Source organism: Scomber scombrus, chromosome 14 (genome assembly GCF_963691925.1).
Source record: "Scomber scombrus chromosome 14, fScoSco1.1, whole genome shotgun sequence".
In the NCBI taxonomy this organism is placed as follows: domain Eukaryota; kingdom Metazoa; phylum Chordata; class Actinopteri; order Scombriformes; family Scombridae; genus Scomber; species Scomber scombrus.
Window position 1 is genome coordinate 22,154,978 of NC_084983.1, and position 25,696 is coordinate 22,180,673.

At 40.5% G+C, this 25,696-nt stretch overlaps 1 protein-coding gene across 1 annotated transcript in view; it reads left to right on the plus strand.

Annotated features, from left to right (window-relative positions):
• jade2 (jade family PHD finger 2) overlaps window positions 1–25,696 on the plus strand; it is a 186,587-nt gene that overhangs the window by 38,484 nt on the left and 122,407 nt on the right. The window contains exon 4 of the mRNA XM_062433828.1: window positions 18,357–18,514. Coding sequence (XP_062289812.1) covers window positions 18,357–18,514 — 158 coding nt within the window. The remainder of the gene's footprint in view (window positions 1–18,356; window positions 18,515–25,696) is intronic.

A 25,696-nucleotide genomic window follows, 5' to 3' on the forward strand; every position in this document is an offset into this window, starting at 1 on the left:
GAACTCAGAATAGTTATAGTTATAGTCATAGTCATAGTCTTTTTATATCAGGTAGTTTTACAAACTTTCATTGGGGATTCACTTCCAATAACCTGCTGTTACTAGTGAATGGGGCCATTTTCAGTTAACGTTAGTACTCAAGGAGTTATTTTAAACCCAGAGCTGAAGCGTTTGTTGCCACCAGTGACTTTGGCTTTAGCGCAGGCTGTGTGGCTGGGAGGTTCCTGACCAGAGGGAGAGCATTTGTGGGACAGCACTTAACCAAAAAGCACAGCTTAAGAGGCAATTGCTTCAAGGGGGACAGCCACAATGCACAAAAGCTGCTTTTCAGCTTAGAAGTGAGTATAATAATTGCACCAAACTCCATTGATAAAAAGAACAGTTTAACATAACCATGATTGATGATGGATCGCTTGTTAACTAATTATTTAAGTTACATTTTTACTGAAACACTCAACATTTACCTACAAAATATGTGCTGAATTAAACAGTGGCTCTTAATGTCACTTTATCTTTAAAAATATCATCCATGTTGCTTGCCTTACATCTATTAACAAGGTCTACTGAAATTCTGTTTAGTTGGGCTTTGCTTTCAATGGATACACATTTCAGATTTTGAATCCTAATTTTATATACTGGGCTCAAATTTGGCTAGATGGTTAATAATTACACAGTTTTCTGTGGTGTTACACAGTTACACATTTAAGACTTTAAAGAAAGCTATTTTGTCAGTTGGCTCTGTGACTTCACACTTTATTTTGTTTGTGCTTCCCTCTCCAGGCTATAATGTTTGTTGTTGACACATAAACTAACAGAAGCAAAAACCACTTTGGGGAAAAATGAATAATAATCAGATGTTGTGTATGTTGTCTGTGTAGGATAGTGAATATCTGTGCACCCATGAGCATTTTTCTTTTTGCATATTCTTTATCTGCCTGTTGGTTTTCAGTAAACTAACACCAGTATGGGTGTGTTTGTGTTTCATGGGTGAAGTTGCCCATATTTCCCCTTCAAGTCATGTGTGATGGGTTCATGGCAGCACATCAGAGGGCTGGATGCTGTACTGTACCTGGCTGTGGTGGGGTGGTGAAATCTACAGAGTGAGAGTTGAATATGGAAAGTATTGCATGGAAGGAAAAAGTGGAAATATGCAAGAAAGTTAGAGGGAAAAGACAACAAAAAGTATAAAATGAAATAGAAAAGCTCTGTAATACTCCCCTGGCTTATTAATTGTCGCACAAAAACAGCTTTTCCACTGTTTTTTCTTAGCTGCACTACACTTCAAAGTGGTGGTTTTGAAGTCTGACCTGCGCTGGCTTCACTGTCTGTGCTGCTCAAGGTGTTTGTGTGTCATCATTATTCCTTCCTGGGCATTGGCACAGTGTGCCTAATTGATGTTCAGGATTCTTCTAAAAGACTTGTGTAAATCACGCTGCAGCAGCCAGCTCTGCATTACCTTTGCTGCCCCTGCACAAACACAGACACACAACATGACCTTCATCACTAGAGGAACAGAGACAGAGGGGGAGCGATAAGTATTCAAATGCAGTTAACTAATCACTTTATGAAACGCTGAACTTATTTTTTTTTTTGATAGTATTTGTTTAAACCTGCAGTTTTTTTTTTTTTGTGGGGGTCAAATGCCTGCTTCAGCTCAAAACTATACTATGAGACTGACTAAGGTAAACCAAAACAGTGATGTTTTTAGTCTAACAGCTAAACAATGAGCTGAAACTCACTATGATGCTCTAAAAAGCTGAGTGGAGCCAGATGACAAATCTGGCTCCACTCAAATCTGTAGGTTCATCACTACGAGTGACACCTCTCACATTTTTGTAATTTAATACTATAGGATATAACCTACAAAACTATGGATTGTAGCCACTTTAAATATGCCCTGTGGAGTATTAATGTAACAAAAAAGTTCAAGCTTACATTCTGTATTACTCACCGGAACGTATGTGTATCCTTTAGGTCTATCAAACCTGTAAAAAGCCATTTCTTGAATAAGTATCTTAAATCCTGTATTGTTCACATCATGTTGTCTAACTTGCTGTTAACTTCTGCCATGAACATGCTAGAGCAATGCTGCATGTATTGGAGCATTGCAGCCACTTGTAGATCATTGGAATAGTTTGAAATCATCGACAGGCGTGTATATGTATAAGTTTGAACACATGTGTATTTGTGCCCACGTGCACATGCATGAAACAAACAAAACAAGAACCCACTTGTAGAAAATGTTATCAGCCACTCCATAGATTACCAATGTTTTTTTGGTTAGAGAGAAGCAAATCTACCAGCAACTTGCATGTTTTACTAGTATTTGGCTGGTAGCTGGTGCTGATTTTGAGTGCTGGGAAAACCTCAACAAAGATTCCAAAGCATTCATAATGAGAGAAGTGCAGTGAATTTGAATAGCAGGGTCAACCACAGTAGTAGAATACTGGTCTTAGTAACACTGTGCAATCAAAGATAACTTCAAACATTTTCTGACTACACTGCAGGATGTTTTTTTTTCTCATTTTGTGTCATTCCTCTCATCTCATGGATAACTGACTGTTCAGCAAAAGTTCAGCAATCTTCTCATCAACACTAAATGTCGGGTTTTCGTGTAAGTCCCTCAGAGAGTGAAAGCTTTATTTTAGCCCTCAAGCTGCACTGAGACTCAGCTGTGAAACTCCATCCACAAGACATGTTGAGTACTGAGCAACTAGAAAGATAATCACTCACACTTTGACTACAAAACATTCATGAGCATTTTTATGGGAGCTGTGAAAAGTCATTCTTTTGAATGTAGTGCAGTGCATTGGAGTAGAAGCAGATGAGGCACCAACAAAAAAAGGTGAAGTACCACAGTTGAATATAAAATGACTCCTAGAACAAACTGAACATCACATATTGATGATATATTACTGAAGAGTGTATGATGGTGGGCCTTTCCTCGTTTAAAAAAAAGGATCTTTTGATGAGTGCTTGTGACTTAAAATGATTCAGACCCTCTCAGCGTTGGAGTGGGCATTAATATGAAGCCAGCTAAGAAGTTGGTGTGTTATTATTGAGCTCTGCAAACGGATTCCAGGTCGTTTATATTAGCCCACACCCCAGCAGTGGTTGCATCAGAGCAATTAACAGAAAAGTCTATAAAAACTGACTGAAAAATATTGTTCTGAGTGGCAGATATCAGCCATCTGGTGCTAATGGTATTTGTAGTTTTGATCTTCTATATTGAGTCTTTTTTTTTGGTTATTCCAGAGAAATATACCTTAGGTAAACCTGCTGTACATCAGAGCAGACAGCCTCAGATTGGGTCCCCTTTAATCAACTTAGTTCTTCCCTGTTAGTAATGTCTGCTGCTAAAAAAGCCTGACTACAGACTCAAGTTGCAGTAGATGCACACATGCATCGCAGCATTAATCATGTAGTTGTTTTGGTTGTTTTTCAGCCATGCATATCCAAAACTAGGTCACATCTCCCTCCAGCCTTTTGTTTGCCTTTTTACCAGATCGTGTGCCTGAGCCCGCCATACGAAGAATGATATTTGCATCGGACTCTGTGGGGGGAAGTTGACTTATCGCTGCTGCCTCTTAAGTCTCCTTCACTCTTTCTTGTCAGTGACCCAGTTTTTTAACCATTTTATTTATTGAAGGACGGTTTTCCGAGTGCGTTCACTGTTTATCTTTTCCTCTCCCAAAAACATCTTGCTTCATATTCATGATTTTACACGCAGTCACACCTGGGAGATGCAGAGAACAAGCACAACGTCTGGTGAGCAGTTCTGCTGGAGTGGTTTGGGTTCCTCCATGCCTCGCTCGAGCCAGTTGTGTAAAAAGCTTGAATTTTAATATAATACTAAAACTTTTCTTCTTCTTTCTTTTCTTTTATAGTTTTCAATATTCCATGGAATACTATGCACTCTATCTGCAATGTTTAGCTTAAATTTCATGCTGTTGTATGATTTAGCACTTGCAAGCTACCCAGTACAGTTAGTGCCTTTGACATATGGCCATTTAGTAGCTCCATTGATGCAGACTGGAGGGTAAAACTCTTGTCCAAGGACATTCAGACTCCAGTCCAAGCAGCTTCTGGCTCAAAATCCAATTTACTTAACCTCTAAGCTACTGTAGTCCTGCATATTGATATTTGAATTGACCTTTGTGAACTAGCTGCACGGATCATTTCTGCCTTTAATTTTTCTTAAGGATTCTTTTGTCTGTGACTCGGTTCTTTGAATACATGATTGTGAACATGAACGGAGGGCAGAATCTTAGCTCGCTAGCGGCCAAAAATCACATCTGTTCCAACGGAGGAGCGCAGTCAGTCAGTCAAAGCCTTATTCAAGCGGGAACAAAGCTTAATTGCGTGACCTTTGAGTGAAGCCTTGGCAATCAGCCTGCCCTTGGCGTGGAGGGGAGCGCCGTCGCTCCACGCATCATTCAGGCCGGAGGCTTGTGATGAGGAGCCAGCGTTCAGAGGAGTCTCAAAAGGACTTGTTCACTGTCTCGTCTCACGCTAATGAGGGGCATAAATTGTAGGCTGAGTGCCTTTTCAGAGCTCGGCAGGACGAAGCTAGGCTAAGAGCTGCGGATGTGACATTTCAGATCTAAGAGGAGAGAGGGGACTGTAGAAAAGAGCAAGAGGAAATCCTATTCACATTTCTATCAAATCTTTTATGCGTTATTTGAAAAGTAGCAATGATGTGAGTGATTCAGTTGAACATAAGGTTTCTGTGTAATAACGGTGACTCCCCTCACTGTTGCTTTCGCGCCTCTTTCCTCGCTCTCATCCGTCCTGAGCTGAAGCAGGGTGCAGCGAGCACCCTGAAAGGTTTCTTCAGGCCCGCACTCGCTTTGCCCTGCATGGTGCCTGTTCTGCAGTGCTCACACAAAGAACAAGCTGCCATCTGAACTATGACTGCCGCCATAAATGGTGAAAAAGAGAAGAAAAAAAAAAAAGCTTTTGAATTGCACCTCAAGGCTCAGCTATAAAAATCACAGGTGGGCTGTCAAAGAGTTTGCATAAATATAACCGATTACAATATGAAAAATATGTGATTTTTTTGATATGCTGTGAATATAATTTATTTTATTTTAACATACCTCTGTGTATGCTTATCAAGCACACCCACCAGTAAGACTTTTTGGTGGTTCTTTCTTCGGAGATTTTGGCATCGGATACTGTTCATCATTGCTGCTACTTGTAATGCAAAGTGTTTGTCCTGAGAGGGACAGTAAGTACTTTTAATAGCAGAGAGAGAGAGAGAGAGAGAGAGAGAGAGAGAGAGAGAGAGAGAGAGAGAGAGAGAGAGAGAGAGAGAGAGAGAGAGAGAGAGAGAGAGAGAGAGAGAGAGAGAGAGAGAGAGAGAGAGAGAGAGAGAGAGAGAGAGAGAGAGAGAGAGAGAGAGAGAGAGAGAGAGAGAGAGAGAGAGAGAGAGAGAGAGAGAGAGAGAGAGAGAGAGAGAGACTTTTCCAGTGTTGAAAACTCAGTTCAGAGAAACTCAGAGAAAATAGAAGATCCAGAATAAAAAGCTTCTCCTGGAAGAACATCAGGAAAGAGTGCGGGCCAGTTGAATTTACACGTTTTTTTTCTTCTCCATTCCTCTTTCTGCTACTATGACTACTGCGACAGACGAGCCAAATGTTTTTTCCTCTCCTTGTGTTTTGATCCCATTTCATCCTGTCCGTCTCTTAAATATATATCTTTGCCTTTTCTCACACAAAGCTCTCCTTCCCTCTCTCCTCCTCGCCATCAAGCTTGGTGAGTGGAGAAAGTTATTTAAAAGGCAGCTATTTAAAAAAAAAAAATTAATATTTTAGTTACATGTACATATTCATGTGCTTTATGTGATCTTCTGGTAAGTTTTTGATGATGTCACGCTAACCACACATGCTAATCTTACATTGGAGGGACTTCAGATTCAGATTTGTTATTTTAGTTCTCTTGCCAAGTACAGAACTTTACTGTAACATGCTCAGTTCTTCCTCATACAGCTGGCTGTCCTGAAAGGGAACATATCATGTACATTTCAAGGTCTATATTTATATTCTGGGCCTCTACTAGAATATGTTTGCATGATTTACAGCTAAAAAAAAACTCCATATTTGTCTTATACCGGCCCTTTATGCAGCCCATCAGTTCAGCCTCTGTCTGAAACAGGCTGTTTTAGCCCCTGTCTCTTTTAAGATCCCTTCTGAAGAGCCCGCTCTTTTCTGATTGGTTAGCTCCAGGAAGCTTCCCCTTGGCAGACGGTTCAGGAAGTGATTTATACAAACAGTAGTAATAGGATTTTGCTTCTTTTTCTCCCTCTTTACTCGAAATGGAAACTTCTCAGAAACATCTGTATGAGTTCAAGCTGAAATGTGAACAACCAGTGGAACAACCTAAGCAACAAAGGCTACAGAATGGATGGCTGTTTGGGGGCATGCATGAACAATCATGCCACATCATGATCAGGAAGCAGCGGTAACATTTTAGATTAATTATTCAGAGCAGACTAAAGCCCTGGCTTTTGACTTGCAGGAAGATTTATTACATACATTTACCTCAAGTTTTGGACCTTTGATTGTGTTTAATATAGACACCGACATCATAAAAGTAAAATAATAACAGAATATCACAAAAAGCATGATATGGCCATGTGCCTGTTCACCAGCTCCAATTATTTTTTTTTTTTTGTGTTGATAATGTCATATTATGTGCACACATATATTGCATTCTTGTGTGTGCATTTTATTTTAATTGTTGAAACTAAATTTTATTCACCAAAAAATGCAAACATAGCTTTGGGCACCTTGAGGGAAGAACATGTTAAAAATGCTGCTCTGGTGTTCATCCTTTTGCAAGAGAGCAATATTCCTTGTTTCCATACAGACAACACAGACTCTGTAGCAAAATGATGTACTGTATCAGAGCTGACAGGCCATATGTGCACTTGTAGTGTATTTTCTTTGGTTGAAGGCTATAATTAGTTATATTCATGACACTCTGTTGGTATCAAGGCCCCAGATTCCTGTCTGTGTGCAGGTTAAAGTGTCTGTGTCTGTGTGTCTGTGTGTCTGTGTGTCTGTGTGTGTGTGTGTGTGTGTGTGTGTGTGTGTGTGTGTGTGTGTGTGTGTGTGTGTGTGTGTGTGTGTCCACTGAAATCAGTGAGTCACTGTATTAATGCACTGATCACTCCTCTCTCTCATTCTGTTACTCTCTCTAATCAACCCCTTTCTCTCTTTGTCTGTCTTTTACTCACTCTTAATCACCCACTCAATAGTCTTACACACACACACACACACACACACACACACACACAGACACACACACACAAACACACACACACAAACACACACGCATGTCTCTCCGAGTCCTGTGGACCTTCCAAGCAGCCAATCATTAGAAGCCAGTCCCTGTGCTGTGGTGTGGCTGCTAAAATTAGCCTCCTCTCTCTGTGAGTCGACATCTGCCATGACGCACTGGAGAGCCAGGTAGCCATGATGCCCAGAGGAGAAAAAAAACTCATCTTCTGCTCATTCCTTTGCCTCTGTATTCCTCCTTTCCATTCTTTTCTTCTCCTCTGCTCTCCTCACTTCTCCTCTGCTCTCCTCTCTTCTCTTTTCTTCTCCTCTCCTCTCCTGTCCTCTCCTCTCTCTCTCTTTATATCTCTCTATGACTGCAAAAGTGATGCAAGCAAATAGTATTCAGGGTTTAAAAAGAGTGCAATATAAAACCTTAGTCTTGTTTACTCAGTCTGAAATCTATATTTATATTTCCTAATGTAAATCAGGAAACTTAACTCATCATCTTGTCTTGGCTTCTTGTGTTAAGACAACATGAAATAGTGATGCTTGGAAAAGTTTGGCATGTTTAGTTTAATGAAAAACTGAAACTAAGGTGCTTATTTGGGACTTTTCAATACCGGTACTTGTTTCAGTGTTATTTGATGGATTTATAATAATCTCTAGTCGAACAATAAACTTCTTATTGACGAATGTTGTGCAGGTTTCTATTTATTTATGTCTTCTTTTCTTCCCATTCATTTCTGCGGACGGTGCTTCTTCACTCTGTTTCACTGCATTCATCCCTCTTTCTCTGTGGCATGTTTGATACCTCTTTACCTCAGTTTCTTCTCTTTAGTTTTTAATCCTTCAGCAGGGATATATAGATATGGACACTCCCCTAATATTTTAGTTTAAGTCAACAGTTTAATGTCATTTTCTTGAACCTGTTTGAGGTATGAGGTCTAACTAACTTCATGCTGCTGTTGTTTCTGCTTGTATTATTTTTTGACAGTACAGAGTGATTATGATAAAAACTTTACCTGGCATCGTTACCTTATTTGACAGTTATTTCCTTGCAGATGAGGTGTTCTGTGTTGGTGTTGGACAGCTAATTTCCCTCATTCACTAAAAGCCGTAAGCTCGGCATCTTTCACTGTTGAGCCTGATTTCTATTCTTTTGAGTCTGCACAGACTGTGTTGAGGGCTGAGATGTATCAGCATTTCTCTGGGCTCCATTTACAGTGACAGATCTTTCCATCACTGCTCTGATAGTAGCTGCTTCTGAATGCTATGCTCATGGAAAACTCACATGCCGGAAAGTGGGCTGTGTTACTATGACAACCAGCAACCGTGAGCTGTCATGTCATTAGCTGTGGCTTAAATGCATATTTAGCATTTAGGGTTTGTAATATAGTGATGTCCATGTTTTGAAATGTTAGATGGGTTTTATGTGATGAAGCCTCATGGAAAATATATTAAGCTAAACTCATTTTCATCACCCCTGGCCCACCCTTATGGTAACCCCCTTTGGGAACCACAGATTTATAAATAAATAAAGATTCTGTTAAAAGTCTTAAATATGACTTTGTGAAACCTACAAATATCATCATGGAGAGAAACTCGGTTTCCTCTGTGACCTCCCACTCTGTTAACATGAACTCATTTTGTTCACATGGTGGCCTAATTAAGAAAAACAGAAAAACATGCTGGTTGTAGGATGTCAGCCAGCTGCAGCAGCAAACTTTGCCCGCAGTGATTTAAAAAGTATGTGAATGTTCAATATTTCATTTCCTTCCTAAAAAAATTAATTTTTTATTGTTGGCATTGAATATATTATTCCCACTGAGACAACTGGAATACCTCAGACAACGCAAAACAGATAAAGTTTGTCATCATTAAAGAAACATGTATATTTTCAGTATATATTATATCAATATCTAAGATTTTCACTTTTCAATTCAGTTTAGGGAATTGAAAAGTGAAAAGAGTAATTTAGAAATTCAAAAATGATTTGATCGACAGAAAAGAAATCGGCCACTATTTTGATAACTGAAAAATAATTTAAGTCATCTATTAAGCAAGTATGCAAAAATAATTGCTGGTTTTCTTCTTTTCTATTCATTTTATTTTTACCAGCTTATGTTAAGCTATGTTGCTTGATTTAGTTGTTTTCCACTATAATTCAGTTTTATTTACTTTAAAATTGACTATAAAGTTGTTGGGTTTTTTTGTTTGTTTTTTTGTCAAGAACATGGCAAAGTTAATTGTATAGTCATTATGTTAACTTTGACTCACCACACCACCCTGCTGTCCTGATGGGATGCCCATTAACACAGTATAGAAGGCTCTGGGAAAGTTAAGCAGTCAAATAATAAAAGCGGAATGGGAAGTGAAGGGCAAAGCATCCTCCCTCGCTTTCTATCAGTGCTCTCATCCCTTTCAAAGTCACACATGAACAAGGCTGATTGTTTTTCAAGATAACCAGGGAGTCAAACGATAGTGTGTGATGTCAGCTGGCCTTTAAAAGCTCTTAAAGCACTTTGTCACTGTGCTTCAGGGAAACTGGCTCAGCAACATAGTTATAACGAGGTCTATTGTTTGTGTAGATATGAGGTTGTGTGCGCAGTGCCGTGTATGGATGTATGTGTGTGGAGTGTGTTTCTATGGGGTTAAAAGCGTGTGTGTGTGTGTGTTATCATATTCACATCCATGTGTATGTCTCTGGTTCTTCCCTTGTTGTGAGTGTTTAGTTGTGTTAGTACTGTGTATCTATGTGTGTTCACATCTGTGTGTGTGTGTGTGTGTCCAGGTGTATCTCTATCTGCCTTCCCGAGTGTGTGTTTCCTGGTTTGAAATGTCAACTTTCAACAGTCATCATCTGTGGTTTCTGTTCTGTTTGGCTCAGGGGGAAGCAGACAGGGCTAATCTATCACGGCTCCGCAGATGGTCAGAGATAACAGTGAGTTCACAACATAAGACAGACAAGCAAACTTCATAATACGGCATATAGACAAGCTGAATCAAAGCAGTGCGGGAGCTTATAGTTTATAAAACAAGGTGTGAATTGTTCCTGGAAGATTGCAGGTTCAAAGTTTGGAAAATCGCTCATGGGTTTTGTATTTTTTATCTGTTGTAGCAATTTATTTTTCCTTTGTGACTGTATAGAAGCATAGTTGTATACTTGTGGTAGTAGTGGAGGTTACAGCAGCAGCAGTAATTATAGTCGTGTATATAGCAGCAATAGTACTTTGGGCACAGTAGTAGTGTTGCCAGCCCAGTATTAGTATATGTGGCAAATGGAGTCATGGTAATAAAAGCACCAGTTGTGGCAGAAATAACACTAGTGACTGTACACTATTAGTAGTATGAAAGCAACAGAGCAACGGATCACAAACCTCATGCTTCAGATCGTATCATGGATCAGATCCTTTTTCCATTTATTCTGTAAAACACTTACAGCAAGGGGCGTGCAGGTGGTCGAGTGGTTAAGAGCGCATTACTAATATAAGCAATGGCAAGCTTTAGTAGTTGATTAACAAATATTAATCATTAATAATTGTTACAATCGAAAATTCATTTGCTCATCCGCTAAAATGCCAAACATTCGCTGGTTGTAGATTCTCTAATGTAAGAATTTGTCACACATCGTAAACTGAATATCTTTCGATCTTGGTATGTTTTATCAGAAAAAACAAGACATTTGATGTCACTGTGAAATTATATCAGGAATTTTTGACTCTTTTTATAGATTTAGAATTTATTGAATAATCAAGAAAATAACCGGCAGATTATTCGATAATGAAAAAATGGTCAGTTTCAGCCATAGGTAGTACTGTAGCTGTATTGGAATCTGAGCAGTGGTGATAGTCAACAGTATAGTCTTCATAGAAGTAGTAATAGTGGGTGTAATTCTAGTAGTAGTAGTAGTTGTAGTTGTTCAGGACTTCCTACACATACATGCGCTGTCCCATAGACAGACACACACACACTCTATAGACCCTGCTCGTGTCATCAGTCCAGATCTAGATTGGACTTAATGAGAGCTCTGCTTGCATACAGTCCATAACACGGCACACTGACCTACTGACTGGGCAGAGGAGTGTGCATGCATGCGTGCATCAGTGTGTTTGTGTACACACTAATTTTTGGGTCAGTGGTTAAGTTTAGGGTTAGGGGTAAGTTTAGGTAAGTAATGGTTATAGTTAGTGTTTTAGAGTCTATATAAATAACCTAAAAGTGACTTGATTAAACGTCTTTGTGTGTGTGTGTGCGCAGTGTTTATTGGAGAGTATGCTTTTTCAATTTGAGAGCATGATTTATTGATTTCATGTTCAAATTTTGTAATTCTTTCCCTCGAACCCCTGCCCTCGCACTCCAATAGCCCCAGCTTGCACGTAGATTTGCTCGACTCCTGCTCAAACTGTTTGCTTGCACAGGTTTCCTGCTCCAGCTTCAGCTCTTCTCCTCGCACTCAGGCTTCATCTGTGCGCTCATGAAACATCTGCTCTCAGATTTCTGCTCTGCTCTTGGATCCTTTATGCAACAACCCTATCAAAATTCCTGAACCAATAGAAGCCAGTTTTAATGTTGACCAATGAAATCATCCCTGCCCCCTTGCGGGCATGTTCGCTTTACTTCTTAGAGTCTCCTGTGTGGGCCATTACTACACTTGGGTTTGTCCATTTCTGCCCTCCAGTGCTTTATTTAAATGTACATCCTTTGCTTTCTTGTACAACTTATGGGACAAAGGGACATTTGATATATATACCAGCACCTGCATTTTTAACTTTAATAGCTACATATAATAGTAGTTGTATACCACACTGGCCTACTGTCCATGTGCTGGAGGGAGACTCAGGAGCAAGAGTCTAGCGGATCGCCAAGTAAGTTTTTTATTTTAACAGTGCTATTACTTCCTTCAAATTGTAACGGTTAAGTCATATTTGTGGCACAAGATCACATGACTGGCTCTGAAGTGTTGTGCGTTATGGGAACATGTGTTTAAACAATGAAATACAGATAAAAAGCCACGCACTGGTGTCCATTTTTTTTTGTAAATTGCCTACCAACAGGGTTCACATAATGTGCAACACTTGAAAGCCAAAGGGTAGGAGTGGATGACCCTGGCTAAAGAGTAACTACCTATATGGGACGCTCTGAGGGCCTGATTTACTAAAGGTGTGCGTGTGTAAAAATGTGTGCAAACTTGACATCACCCGCAAAAAAATGTGCAAGCTGATCTTCTAACGCGGCGCACTGAGGTTTGCATGTTTCAAATGTGCTTCTATTGGATGGTGAATTCTGTCAGGGTAACTGCACAAAAAATCCAAGAGCAGAGCAGAAATCAGAGAGCAGATGTTTCACAAGTGCACAGAGGCAGCCTGAGTGCGAGGAGAAGAGCTGTAACTGGAGCAGCAAATCTTTTCAAGCAACAATATAGCCTATCTGAGACTTACAAAATCTGAACGTGAACTCAATAAATCATACTGTGATAGTGAAAGACCACACTCTTGAATAAAGATTCGAAAAAAGCCCCTTAAATCTCATCCATTCATAGAGAGGTCATCGATCACTCTGCTTGTGATGTAAATCAAACTGATGACTGAACAAAAAAATTTAACTTGAGTTATTGAAATGCAAATGAGCGTGATGTTTGCAGCATGACAACCTGTCACATTTGGGTGAATGAGGCAGCGTAGGCAAGATTTTTAGGATCCAGCTCTTGAGATCTACAGAAGCTGCACAGAAGAGAGCGACAGATGTTGATGATGTCTCTGGTGTGTAGATAATTGTTGAAAGAGTAAATTAACTACAGTAATTGCCTTTCACCTAACCTCACTATGGCATTTTTACTAACTAATTAGCTGCTTTCACCTTGTTGCAGCAGGAGCAAACACATTTGGTGAGCAATGGACTGAAATGGCCACAAGCAGCTGAAAACAATGGATGATGGCGATGACATATGAATTAATTGCTTGCTGAGGGGGATTTTCTTTCTGTCTGTTGGAAATTTACAGTTTCATTCCCTCCCCTGTAAGAGTTGGGCATCCACTCAATATTTTCATTTGCAAATTATGATTTATCATATTTGGAAAGCTGAGTGGAAATGGCAAAATTCAATCACATGTCCTCGGAACAAAGTTATTACGAATGATTGATGTGGAAAATCTTTCCAACGATAAATAAATCATGTGATAAATGGAAAAAGAAATGCACTTTTTGAATAATTACTGACAGAGTTTCTTTGGCCGCTCCGGGCTCATTGCACAACACTCTCTGTCCACCAAGAGCAGCCAGAAATGACATTTCTCCTGTCACTCGCAAACATAACTCTTCATTAGAGGCTCCATTATAATACAGCCAAGTGCATTTCTTTGTTTTTGTCTTCGCATGAACTACAGCAGACATTAACAGACTCTGCAGAAGATAAACAAGTTACTTAAATCTAATCAGGTTTTTAAGGACTCTGGTTTTCCATTTTCTACTAGATTTTTTTTTTTGACTCAATGAATATTAAGGGAAATATTCAGAATTTGTTTTAAATTTTGTGTAAAAATGTGCGTGATTTGTTAACAGCGACTATTCATCGCTCCTCTACCTGACTGACTTTCCGCCTGTCTACTTGGATGCCGCATCTTTTTATAATGCCCCTTTTCCATCTGTTTGTCTGTCATCCATCATGGAGGCTGGGTGACTCCCAGCTGTCTGTCACTAAAACAGTCAAGAGGACAAAGCGGGTGGGCAGAGGAAGAAAGGAAAAGAGGGACATAGAGAGGGAGAGGCAGAGAGAGAAACAAGGCAGAACATAAAACTGCAGGAGCTTGTAATAGTGTTTCCTAGACATTAATTAGCTGCAGTCATTCCTGTAAAAACACACAGTAATAAAACTGATATACTGAGATTGTCTCCTCTCCTCCATTTTCTTCCCTTCTTCTTCCCTCTCCTTCTTTTTCTCCCCTCTCCCATTACATTTCCTTTCCTTTTTCCTCACTCTTTTTTTCCTCCCCTTTTCTCTCAACTCCTCACTTTGCCTCACCTCTCTTCTCACCTTTTCTTTTCCTTTTGCCTCACCTCTGCTCATCCCTTTCCTTTCCTCTTCATACTTCTTATGTGCTCCTTTCCCCTATTTTTTCTCACTCTCCCCTCTCCTCCCTTTTCCTTCCTTTTTCTTTATCTCCACTCCTCCTTTTTCCTCTCCTCTCCCTTTCTTTGACTTCTTTCCTCTTTTTTCCTCATTTTTTCTCCCGTCTTCTTTCTTTTTGGCTGTCCCTGTTGTCTGTGAGTGAGTGAGTGATGAAGTCACACCACTGGTTGGCTGACCGACTGTTGGAGTTTCCCCATTGGCCGTTGCTCTTTCAAGAAGAACACATGTGAAATGATAGGAGTGGAGGACAGTAGCACAACGCAGAGTGACTGTGTTTCCTGCTCTGAGCTCTGACACACTTAACTTAAAGATAATACAACTAAACACTGAACACAGTTGAAGCCAGAGGAGAGAGGGTGACTGACTGCTAACCAGTTTATATAGAAGTCTGTCTGTGCAGATGAGCTGAAAATACCTGACGACCCAACTCCATCGACCAGGCTCCTACAGGTAGAGAATGAGGGTCATCACACACCCCAAATCATCCCAAGCATCTCTCTGACTGAAAAAAACTCAATAGAAACAGATAAAAGAGCTGGGGGAGTTAGCAGATAGGTCATTATAATAATAATTTGGAATAGCCCTTTTTTTTAACTCAAAAGTAGCTTAACAATGTCACACAATAAAGAAAACTGTAGATGAACATTTAATATCCAGGAATCACATTATACACGCAACCTCTGACTGTCCGTGTAACAAATTGGCCACAATTTCACACATTGACCAGAAGCGGTCCAGCCATTTACGAGGTGTTGACCTAGTCTTGTCTTCTCCTTTTACCTCTTCTCTCCTAATTTTTTCTGCCCTTTGTCTCTCCTCTTTTCACTTCATTTCTCCTCTCCTCTCTACTACTTTTTCCTCCCTTCTCCTCTCTTCTCCCGACGAGTGAGAAGAGAAAGTGAGATAATGAAGTCGGGACAAAAAAAAGAGAAAGATTAAGGAGGAGTGGATCGCCCTCAGTCTCTGTCTGTCCTCCTCTTGTATTGCTGGAGGCGAAGGCAATATTCATCATGGCCTTGGCTCACTGGCTAACACACACACACACACACACACACACACACACACACACACACACACACACACACACACAGACTTGTTTAAGCACGTGCACACACTCTTTCACGCACATAAAAACATGCAGTTGCACAGTCACTAACACACACTGAAATGCACACAGTTGCAAATGAACGCACACGGTCAAAACTTGACACGCACACAAAAAATGAACACATCGTTTCACATAAACATGCACGCACACACACGGTTAAACCCACACTCGCAGTTGTACACACGCGTGGCCTCTTGCTCCATTGCATTATTTATTTGTGCTGGCTGGCAGACAGTAGAGGCAGCCAAGCAGCAGAAGCAAGTATCCTTCTTTTTACATATGGCCTTTTCATATACTGCTGTGTCTCACACACACACACACACACACACACACACACACACACACACACACACACACACACACACACACACACACACACACACACACACACACACACACACACACACACACAAAAGTCAGAAACCTCGTCTGTCCTTGTCTTTCATCTCTCTTCCCACTTAAATTAATATCACTCCTCTTTCCTCTCTTTCTCTCTCTCTCTCTCTCTCTCTCTCTCTCTCTCTCTCTCTCTCTCTCTCTCTCTCTCTCATTCCTCTCATACTTGGTGATTTGTCTTCTCTTTCTCCTTTCTCCTGCTCCCTTCTCTCCCTCCTTTCTTCACTTAGTCAAAAATCAGTCTCTTCTTCCTCATCTCCATCTATCCTTCTACATCACTCTCCTCTCCTCTCCTCTCTCTTTTTCTCAAAACTGTGTGTTTTCCCCCTACTTTTAAACAAATAGTATGCAAAGTTTTAAAGTGTAGGGTAAGAATACGGCACGTTATCAAACCTTAGTCTTGTTTACTTAGTCTTTAATCAGATGTGTCCTGTATTAAATGAGGAAACTGATAATCTAATGATCTTATCTTGACTGATTGTGTTTAGAGCTGCAACGATTAATTCATTATTTGCCAACTGTTAAATTAAATTACACAACTATTGTGATAAACATTTCCAAATTCTCTTGATTCCAGCTTCTTAAATGTGAATATATTCTGGTTTCTTTCTGGATTCCTCCATGATAGGGAACTTAATATCTTTGCATTTTGGACTATTGGTTGGGACAAAACGAGACATTTGAATGACTGTGAATGACATTCTGCACCATTTTCTGACATTTTATGGAGCTATGAAGTATAATTGATTGAGAAAATAATGAATAGTGGCAGCCCTAATTTTGTAAAATGGAAAATGTTATCGAAATTTAAAGGAGAAACTCCCTCTCTGTCTTTGTCAATCTATCTCCCTTACTAGATCATATAATTATTCATTTTCTCCCCATTTTACCACATTTTTCCTCTTGCAAGTCTGTTTTTGACAAATGTTCTTCCTTGAGTCTCTTAGGTACAAACTAAATAAGGTGAAAAATCCACATTAGTGGATTAAATGAGTGAAGGAGGGAGGAAAAATGGAGAGGTTAATGGAGAGATGGAAGGGGGAGCTAGGGAGTAGGTTGGAGGAGAAGAGCTAATAAAGCAGGGATAAGGAGGCTTAGAATGTAATGATAAAATGTAGAGTGAAGTCATACGGTTGATTTGGCACTGCTGTGTGTGTGTGTGTGTGTGTGTGTGTGTGTGTGTGTGTGTGTGTGTGTCTGTGTGTGTGTGTGTGTGTGTGTGTGTGGGGGGGGGGGTGGGGGGGGGCTTGTTTTCCTGTGTGAGTTTGTGTGTGTGTGTGTGTGTGTGTGTGTGTGTGTGTGTGTGTGTCTGTGTGTGTGTGTGTGTGTGTGTGTGTGGGGGGGGGGTGGGGGGGGGCTTGTTTTCCTGTGTGAGTTTGTGTGTGTGTGTTCTTGGCTGATGTCCTTGACTATATGACTGATAATATCATTGCTCCAGGAGCAGACATAGAGAGAGAGACTGTGTGTGTGTGTGTGTGTGTGTGTGTGTGTGTGTTTTCACATAATGTGTGAGACTGATTGTGTCTGCTTGAATAACATCCAGTCCCTCAGGTCCTCTAAACACAACCTCACACACTCACACACACTTTTTGTTTGTTTTTATAGAATTATCCTACACATGAGCTTACACACACACACACACACACACACACACACACACACACACACACACACACACACACACACACACACACACACACACACACACACACACACACACACACACACACACACACACACACACACAAGCATATGTGTTTTAATGCCAGTGGGTGCTTTTCAGCATTTCATTGGTCTTAAATGTCTCTCTCACTTGCATCTTTTCGACCCTCCAAATAAGACGAGATGAAAAGAAAGGTGTGATTTCTGATGACAGTGGCACAGCTGGATCACCTGTCAACACAGATGTTGCTCCTTTGACCTTTGAATTTGAACATAGAATGTCATGCTCGGTCCAAACAGTAATAAAGGTGCACAGTTAACAACAGCCAGTGAGAGTGCTTCTTTTATGTCGAAAACCGCGCATAAAATTTTAGTGTCTACACATTGTCTCTTAAAATGAAGTGTGTGACAAGCATCCACACATGTACAACAAACCTTTGTACAGATCTGTCAAACCACAGTTTGTCACTATACTTACCGAATGATCCCAAAATTGATGGCAGCAATACATTTTTTAAATTTGAATTTGAATCTTTACGAACCAGATTTTGATGAGAATGTCTTATAATTTAGTTGCTTTTTCTTGCGTCCCGGCTTCCCCACCTCTTCCCGCCCTTCCTCACTTCTCTCCTCACCTCACTTTTACCTTCTCCTGATGCTCAGAGGCTGAATTTTGCCCTGCGAACACCCCCAAAACGAACAGATCAGGTATATGCCATCACTCTTTTTGACTGTTTACTAAATCTTTCTTTCTCCTCTTCCCTCCTTTCTCTCTGCGCAGGTGTTCCGTACCGACTTCATCACGGCCATGAAGCTGCCGGATTCGGCCCAGCTCGGCCCGGACGACTTCTATGTGCTGTCGGACCCCTGGAGACAAGAGTGGGAGAAGGGAGTACAGGTCCCTGCCAACCTAGAGGCCATACCAGAACCTGTGGTCAGGTAGGACAAACACCAAAGACACACACACACACACACAGCCATCAACTCATGTAAGAGTTTGATGTCAAGTGAATGACCACAGGCATTTGTTCTTTTGATCTCTAGTTCGTGTCAATTGAAAGGAGAGTCAACCCACATTGTTCCTTTAAGACATAAAGACAAAATCTGGTTTATAGCAGTAATCGCTGCACAATAGCATAGAAGGTATTGCTATCTGTTTAATAGTGATTCACTGCCAGTTCATCTTTTGGCTGCAGTGTGCTGTAGTGCACATAGACATTATGTCACCATCTAAACACTGGCAGAGTTCCCTCCTTTGCAAAGTCTGAACATTTATTTTCCATGACTAAAAGTAGTTTTGGAAAATTTTCAAATTGTCAGTGAACTTTTGAAGCAGTTGTGAAATGTAACATTCTGTTACAAAGTTGATAAAACCTTGAAAATTTGATTTATTGAAGCAGTTTCAAGAAAATGTGTTTGAGTTACAGATTTACACTTTTGAAATAATTGCTGTAAAATTGAATTATACTTAAAACATTATATTTTTGTTAACATGCACAACTACAGACAGAAATGTACATGCACAGAAACTGAGTCTCTGCCTTCAACTGTCATTCACACACACACACACACACACACACACACACACACACACACACACACACACACACACACACACACACACACACACAATTCAGATCATGGTCACTTTTGGGGACATTGCATAGACCTACATTAATTTATTTCCTGAAGACTTATCTTAACCATCACAACTGCTTGCCTAACCTTAACCACTGACCCAAAAATCAGCTGTTTCCCAATAGGGCACATGGGTTTTGTCTCCAGTTCGATAAGCCATCTCCAATTTAATTGGTCCTAAGTCTGAAATCTGTCTCCAAAAGTAGCATATGACAGACCACTATGGGAAGAAAGTGGGGATGCTCATCCAGGCACTGAAACACACACACACACACACACACACACACACACACACACACACACACACACACACACACACACACACACACACACACACACACACACACACACACACACACAGACACACACACACACACACACACACACACACACACACACACACACACAAACACACACAGAAGCAAGCTGGTAGGCAGATGTGTGCAGGCATGCACTTCGACCCACTTATATTCACTCACATACTGTAGATTAGTCTGGGCTTGCTCTTTCTCTCTCACTCTGTCTCTCTTTCTTTTTTTCTTTCTCTCTCTCTCTCCCTCTCTCTCTGTCTCTCTCTATTGCTTTCTTGCTCGCTTGTCCCAGTAGGGTGTTGTGGATCTGTAGTACTGCCGCAGCTGCTTCACATACCCATGTGGTTTGTTTGGCGTTCGAGGAACTAATGAAAATGCTCAGACTGCCTGGTAATGCCTGTTAGACAGACATGTCATACTGGGAGGCCACACACACACACACACACACACACACACACATACACACACACGCGCACACACGCACTCATACACATGTGCACACAAACACAATATCCATGCATTCTCATCAGGAGACAGGCAAATTATCCGGTCATGTGAGATTTGGTCAAATGTTGTGTATCCATGAACATTTTTTTTTTCCTGCCTCAAGAAAACCAGATGACTCGTGCAGATAGAACACAAGTAACACAATGTTTACACAGGCTGTGTAGTGAAAACAGCAGCTTCAGTCCCTAACTCTGTCTACACAGGATGCGTTCAGTCACAGTAGTGAGTGTAGGTCACCCAGGAATTGGCTGCGCTCAGAGTACAACACACAATCCCAGTAGTTACATGTGTAAAATGGTAGAGAATACACTTCGGGTTGCAGTTGGGGGCGTACAGCCAGAGTGAAAGGCGAGCTGATCCGTTGCTGTGTAGACAGCTGTATTGAGCAAAAATATTTAATAGTAAAGCTACATTTTCTTTTACTCAAAAGCTATTGAAGAGCTGAAAATAAAACTGCAGAATAGCACTGTGATAAATATTTTACACCTCTTTCATTTGAAGAGATGTTGTGTGAGCTTCTCTTGATTGGACTTTCAGGTTCAGTCTTGAAGGCGTCCCCTCAGTCTTTTCAAAAATTTGAAAATCCATTAAATATATTCACTCAGTTAGTCAAGTTTGAATAACAAAAAAAATGCTTACTTGATTTTAGAGGGTCATAACAGAGGGAAAAAATGGCTCGGTCGGTAACCAGATATGCTTAAAAGCAATATTGTGCAGTTAGATATAAGAAAGTCCTTTTTAGATCCAATATCATGAAAGAAATGCCTCAGATATCAATATACAAAACATAAATCAAATCTTGTGTTGTCAAGTAAAATAGCACATCTTGAATCTTTGACTAGCAAGAGAAATTGCTTGCATGAGCATTTTTAATTGTGATGAGAAACTTTTCAAAATAGAAAATAAACAAAATAAAAACTGACAAAATTCCACATGTGAAAAATGAACGAATCCTTCATAGTCTTAATGAGGCCAGAAGACAATGGTTATAAATAATAGAGATGGAAATACAAACAAGATTTGAATTATCTTTTATGTTTCAAGGATTTGAAAGGATAAATGCTGTTTACATTGTCTAATAGGTTAATATCTCTGTAGACACACACACACACACACACACACACACACACACACACACACACACACACACACACACACACACACACACACATAGAGAAGCATTATGGAGCTAACAGATTGAATAAAGCCTGAAGGCAGAGAGATGGACGAGCAGATTGGGAGAGAAAGAAATGACATAGATAGATAAGGATAGATGGATGAATGAGTGCTTGCCTTTTATCTTATATGTGATAGATAAAATGATGAAGTGATATACAATGATGTTGAAATGGAGTGATGATGGATAGATGGAGAGATAGAGGAGAAGAGGGGTGAGTGTAACTGTGATTGAGCTGATGGTCTATGTCAGAGTCTCTGACAGCGGTTTGTTAATCTTTTTTCTCTCGTCTGTCATCTTGACGCGTCTCTCTGTCTCTGTCTCTGTCTCTCTCTGTCTATCTCTGTCTCTGTCTCTCTCTCTCTCTCTGTCTCCCCCCCCCCCCCCCTCTCTCTCTCTCTCTGTCTCTCCCCCCCCCCTCTCTCTCTGTCTCTCTCTCTCTCTCTCTTCTGGTCATACAATACAGACTTGCATAGTAACAAATCCAAAAGTGACGTTACAAATGATCAGTCCACAGCTACCTGCTCCAGAAGAAGAGGGTCCTGTATTTTAAAGAAGTGGAACTGGTCCTTTAAGGAAAAACCTAAGGTTTCCATAGTCACAAACACCAGAGTAGATTTGATCCATTGTGTTATAACAGGATGTTCGGATATCCGCTGTGACGTATACATCATGTAGCAGAGGGCAAAAGATTTTTAGGAACTGAACTTTGTTAAAATTGAAGAAAAGCAGTGGGAGAATCCCCAGGAAACAGGCAAATGGGGTAAAACTAAGCTGCCGTTCAGACCGAAAACAGCTGCCTGCCTGCAAACTACGCAAGTGGCTACTGCATGTGTGGGAGAACGAGGTGTTTCAGGTACTAATGACATTTTACAAGTAATCTGCCATGAATGTACACTGCATTTTTTTTGTGCTTTTTTTTTGCGTTGGTAGCCACGCACTGATAGAGTGGTGTTTTTTTCACACATTGCTAAAGTTGGTCTTAACACTGCCTAAGAAATGACAGTGATTTGTGTTTGTTCAGTGCTATCTCTGCTCTCTCCATAGAAAAACAATTTCTCATGCTGATACAAAAAACAAAAAACTGGCCATATCTGCCACCTGCACCCATAATGTCAACCAAGTCTTTTCCTTCTCTCTCAGAAACTCTCGCTTAATTTATTATGATGTGAAGCAGTGCTCAATTTTTACAGCTCATTTTGATTTTTTGGACAGTTGAAAAAAGGAAAACAAGTTGAAATGGGAAATGTGGAGCGACAGAAGCCTTTTATTCTAAATGTTGCTTTGATTAAAGAGACTTTGTGAACCCAAAAAATAAGAGCAGTAAAAGCATGAATTGAAGTTGTTGTCCCTCTCTTCCCCTCTCACTCTTTTCCATTTATGTCATGTTTCTTTCCTTTTTCTTATTACATATTTTCATCCTCATCCAACTCTAATGTTTCCTCTCATCTCTTTCTTCCTTTTTCTCCCTCCTTCTTCTATGTCTTCATCTCTACATCTCTCCCTCCCCCTCCTTTCTCTCCCACCTTCCCCTCTTCCCTTTGCTCTAGTCAAGCCGGAGGCGCAGACACATTTTTCTTTCTCTATTTTTTTTTTTTTTTATGAATAATGACATCATCTCCAAAAATTGTTGGAGAGGAAAAGGGCTGTGGGCCCCGTCTGGCTTTGACAACACTTCTCTTCTCTCTCTCTCTCTCTCTCTCTCTCTCTCTCTCTCTCTCTCTCTCTCTCTCTCTCTCTCTCTCTCTCTCTCTCTGTCTCTCACTCACTTACTCTCTCTCTCTCTCTCTCTCTCTCTCTCTCTCTCTCTCTCTCTCTCTCTCTCTCTCTCTCTCTCTCTCTCTCTCTCTCTGTCTCTCACTCACTTACTCTCTCTCTCTCTCTTTTTCTCTTGGACTGAATTTGGCTGCTGCGGCATGATTTTCGGTAAAACTGTTGTGGCGGATGGTGAAGAGGTCATTATGGTTTGATGGTTTTTTTGTGTCTCTTCCTACCAAAACACTGCAGGAGAGACCCAGAGGAAGAAGATGGTCTTTATCTCTCCTTCCCTTTCTGTTTCCCTGTCCTTCTCCACTCCCTTGCTTTCTGTTCTTTCCTTTCCAGTTTATCAGCCCTTCATCTCCTTTATGATTTCTCTCTCTGACTTTCCTCCTGCTTGAACCCCTGTCTGGCCATCTCTTGTCCACTCTGTCAATTTTATTTCATCACCCCCCCCCCCCCCTTTCCCTTTCTCTCTTTCTCTCTCTCTATGGTTTTGTCGGGGCCGAGTGGAAGTAATTAGCCGTTGCGTAACACCAGCTATGTGCAGACAGTGAACAAGGCTTTGGCAGCGACTCAACAGCCTGGGTCCCCAATGACAATGTCGAGCTGGAGAGGGAAATAATTACACATACACATGAGAAGAGCTGCACCTTTTCATAAAACGAAAGAAATGAGATACCTGTCATTTCATTTATTGCTCCGACCCCTCCGCCCCCCCACTCATCCCCTGTCCCCAGACTGGTGGCCTAGATGGTGAACGGGAACCCGTTGTTTGTGGTTTAGCTAAACACGTTGGCCCTCTGAATGGCTTATAAAGCTGCGGCCACGAGAAGCGTCATATGGAGAGACTCCCTACCAAAGTGGTTTATGTACCACTGGACAAAAAGATTGACTGTGCAGACTGAAAAAAAACAAAAAAAAGCACTTTTTTGGAACATCATTCAACTGCTTCGTCAGCGTACAATTTGTTTGACGTGAGATTTTTAGTGATTGGTTGGCAAACTTAAAGAATGCATGGCACTCACCAAATGTAAAGTTGATGTTATTGTAGCAGCACAATGGGAGTGGTTACCAGTCATGGAATATCTGTAGGTCAGGTTTCTCGCAGCTGTCATCAGATGCAAAGCTTAGGTCGGATACGCACTGATGCTATGTAAAACCTTAAGTCAACAAGCTTGAAGCCCTGCCCAGAGGAGATGGAAGGTGTGAACACTGACAGAGAATTACTGATAAGGCACTAAAGCCTTTAGTGTGACTTCAAAAAAAAAGAAAGAAACATCTGTTTCGGTTAAACTGCTGCTAACGATCAGACAAACAAGAAAACTTTGCTACAGGTTGAAAACAGAGATGCTGCACTTTTAAAACATTCAGCTGTTGATTGTTGACGTCTCATCAATTTGGCCAGAGATTTTTTAAGATGCCATCTGCAGATGTGTTTGGTTCTCGGTACAAGTAGTGTACATCATCTAATATAGCAACTGAAAGACAGGATCCAAAGTCCATTTCAACTATTAGCCCGCATGTGTTATGACAATCTGACAGCTGCCAAACACTGAACACATTACTACATTACGGGGATGTCAGTTTAAACTGAGTGCTGCTGAGAAAACATTAGGTAATTTGTTACTTTTTTTTTTTTTTTCTGTGTTGGACTAAGAACTGTGGACTTGGCAGGTTCAGACTGGATGAAAATTATAATTGCCCTGGACCTTCCCCAGTAAAACTGATTGAATTGGAATGGAGCTTTAGAGAGAGGAGGCGCATATGTCAAGCTTTGCATTCAGGTGCAGGTACAGAGAGGAAGCGCTAGCCAACACAATTTGAATAGATTCATTTCTATGGAGCATCATACAGTATGTAAAAATCATGGGTTGCTATTAATTAAACAGATGGTTTCTGTTTATTTGTTTCAGCCAATCTACACACATACACAAAAACATACACAACACACCCTTTCACTGGATAAGTCAGACAGTGTTGCAGTGGGTCAGAAGGCTAATCGGCTGCTTATAACTGTGACTCACACACACACACACACACACACACACACACACACACACACGCACACACACACACACGCACACACAGATAATGGCTTGAGGACAGTAAGATGGAGAGAGATGGTTGGATAGTGAAGATGGAGGGCTGTCTAAATGTCATGTATTGCAAAGCTTCAGCTGCATTTAAAGCTTAGAAAGTCTACCTTGACATTTTCAGTTGTTGCCAGTTATTTTTCTGCACCATGCCTCTTGTCACATTGCGAGTTTAATCAACTTTATGTGTTCGCCCGCTTGCCTAAAATAGTTTTTTGGAATAGTTAACATTCTTCATTGAAATCATGGGACACAGCTAGCCACAAGTTAGCTCATTAGTGTGTTAGTGTGGTTTTAGTGAGGAATGCTAAGAGGACACTCATATTGCATTTTTATTATCTGTTTTGAGAAGACTTTGCATGACTTTTCATCACCAAGTCTGAACACTAACATGAAACAAAAATGGTCCCTGCTGATTTTTAAATGTGAATTTCAGCTCAGAAATGTCTGCTGTTAAACTGTAGTGAGAAAAAACAACAACTCAAGCCACAGTCTAATACAGTCAATGTGTGCAAGCAGATTTGAAAGACAGTAGTACATTCCTTCATAGTCAGCAATTATATATAAAAAAAAATCTTTGCTATTCTGTCACTTGCTTGGAGAAATCATTACATTTTTAAAAACTTTTCCTGTC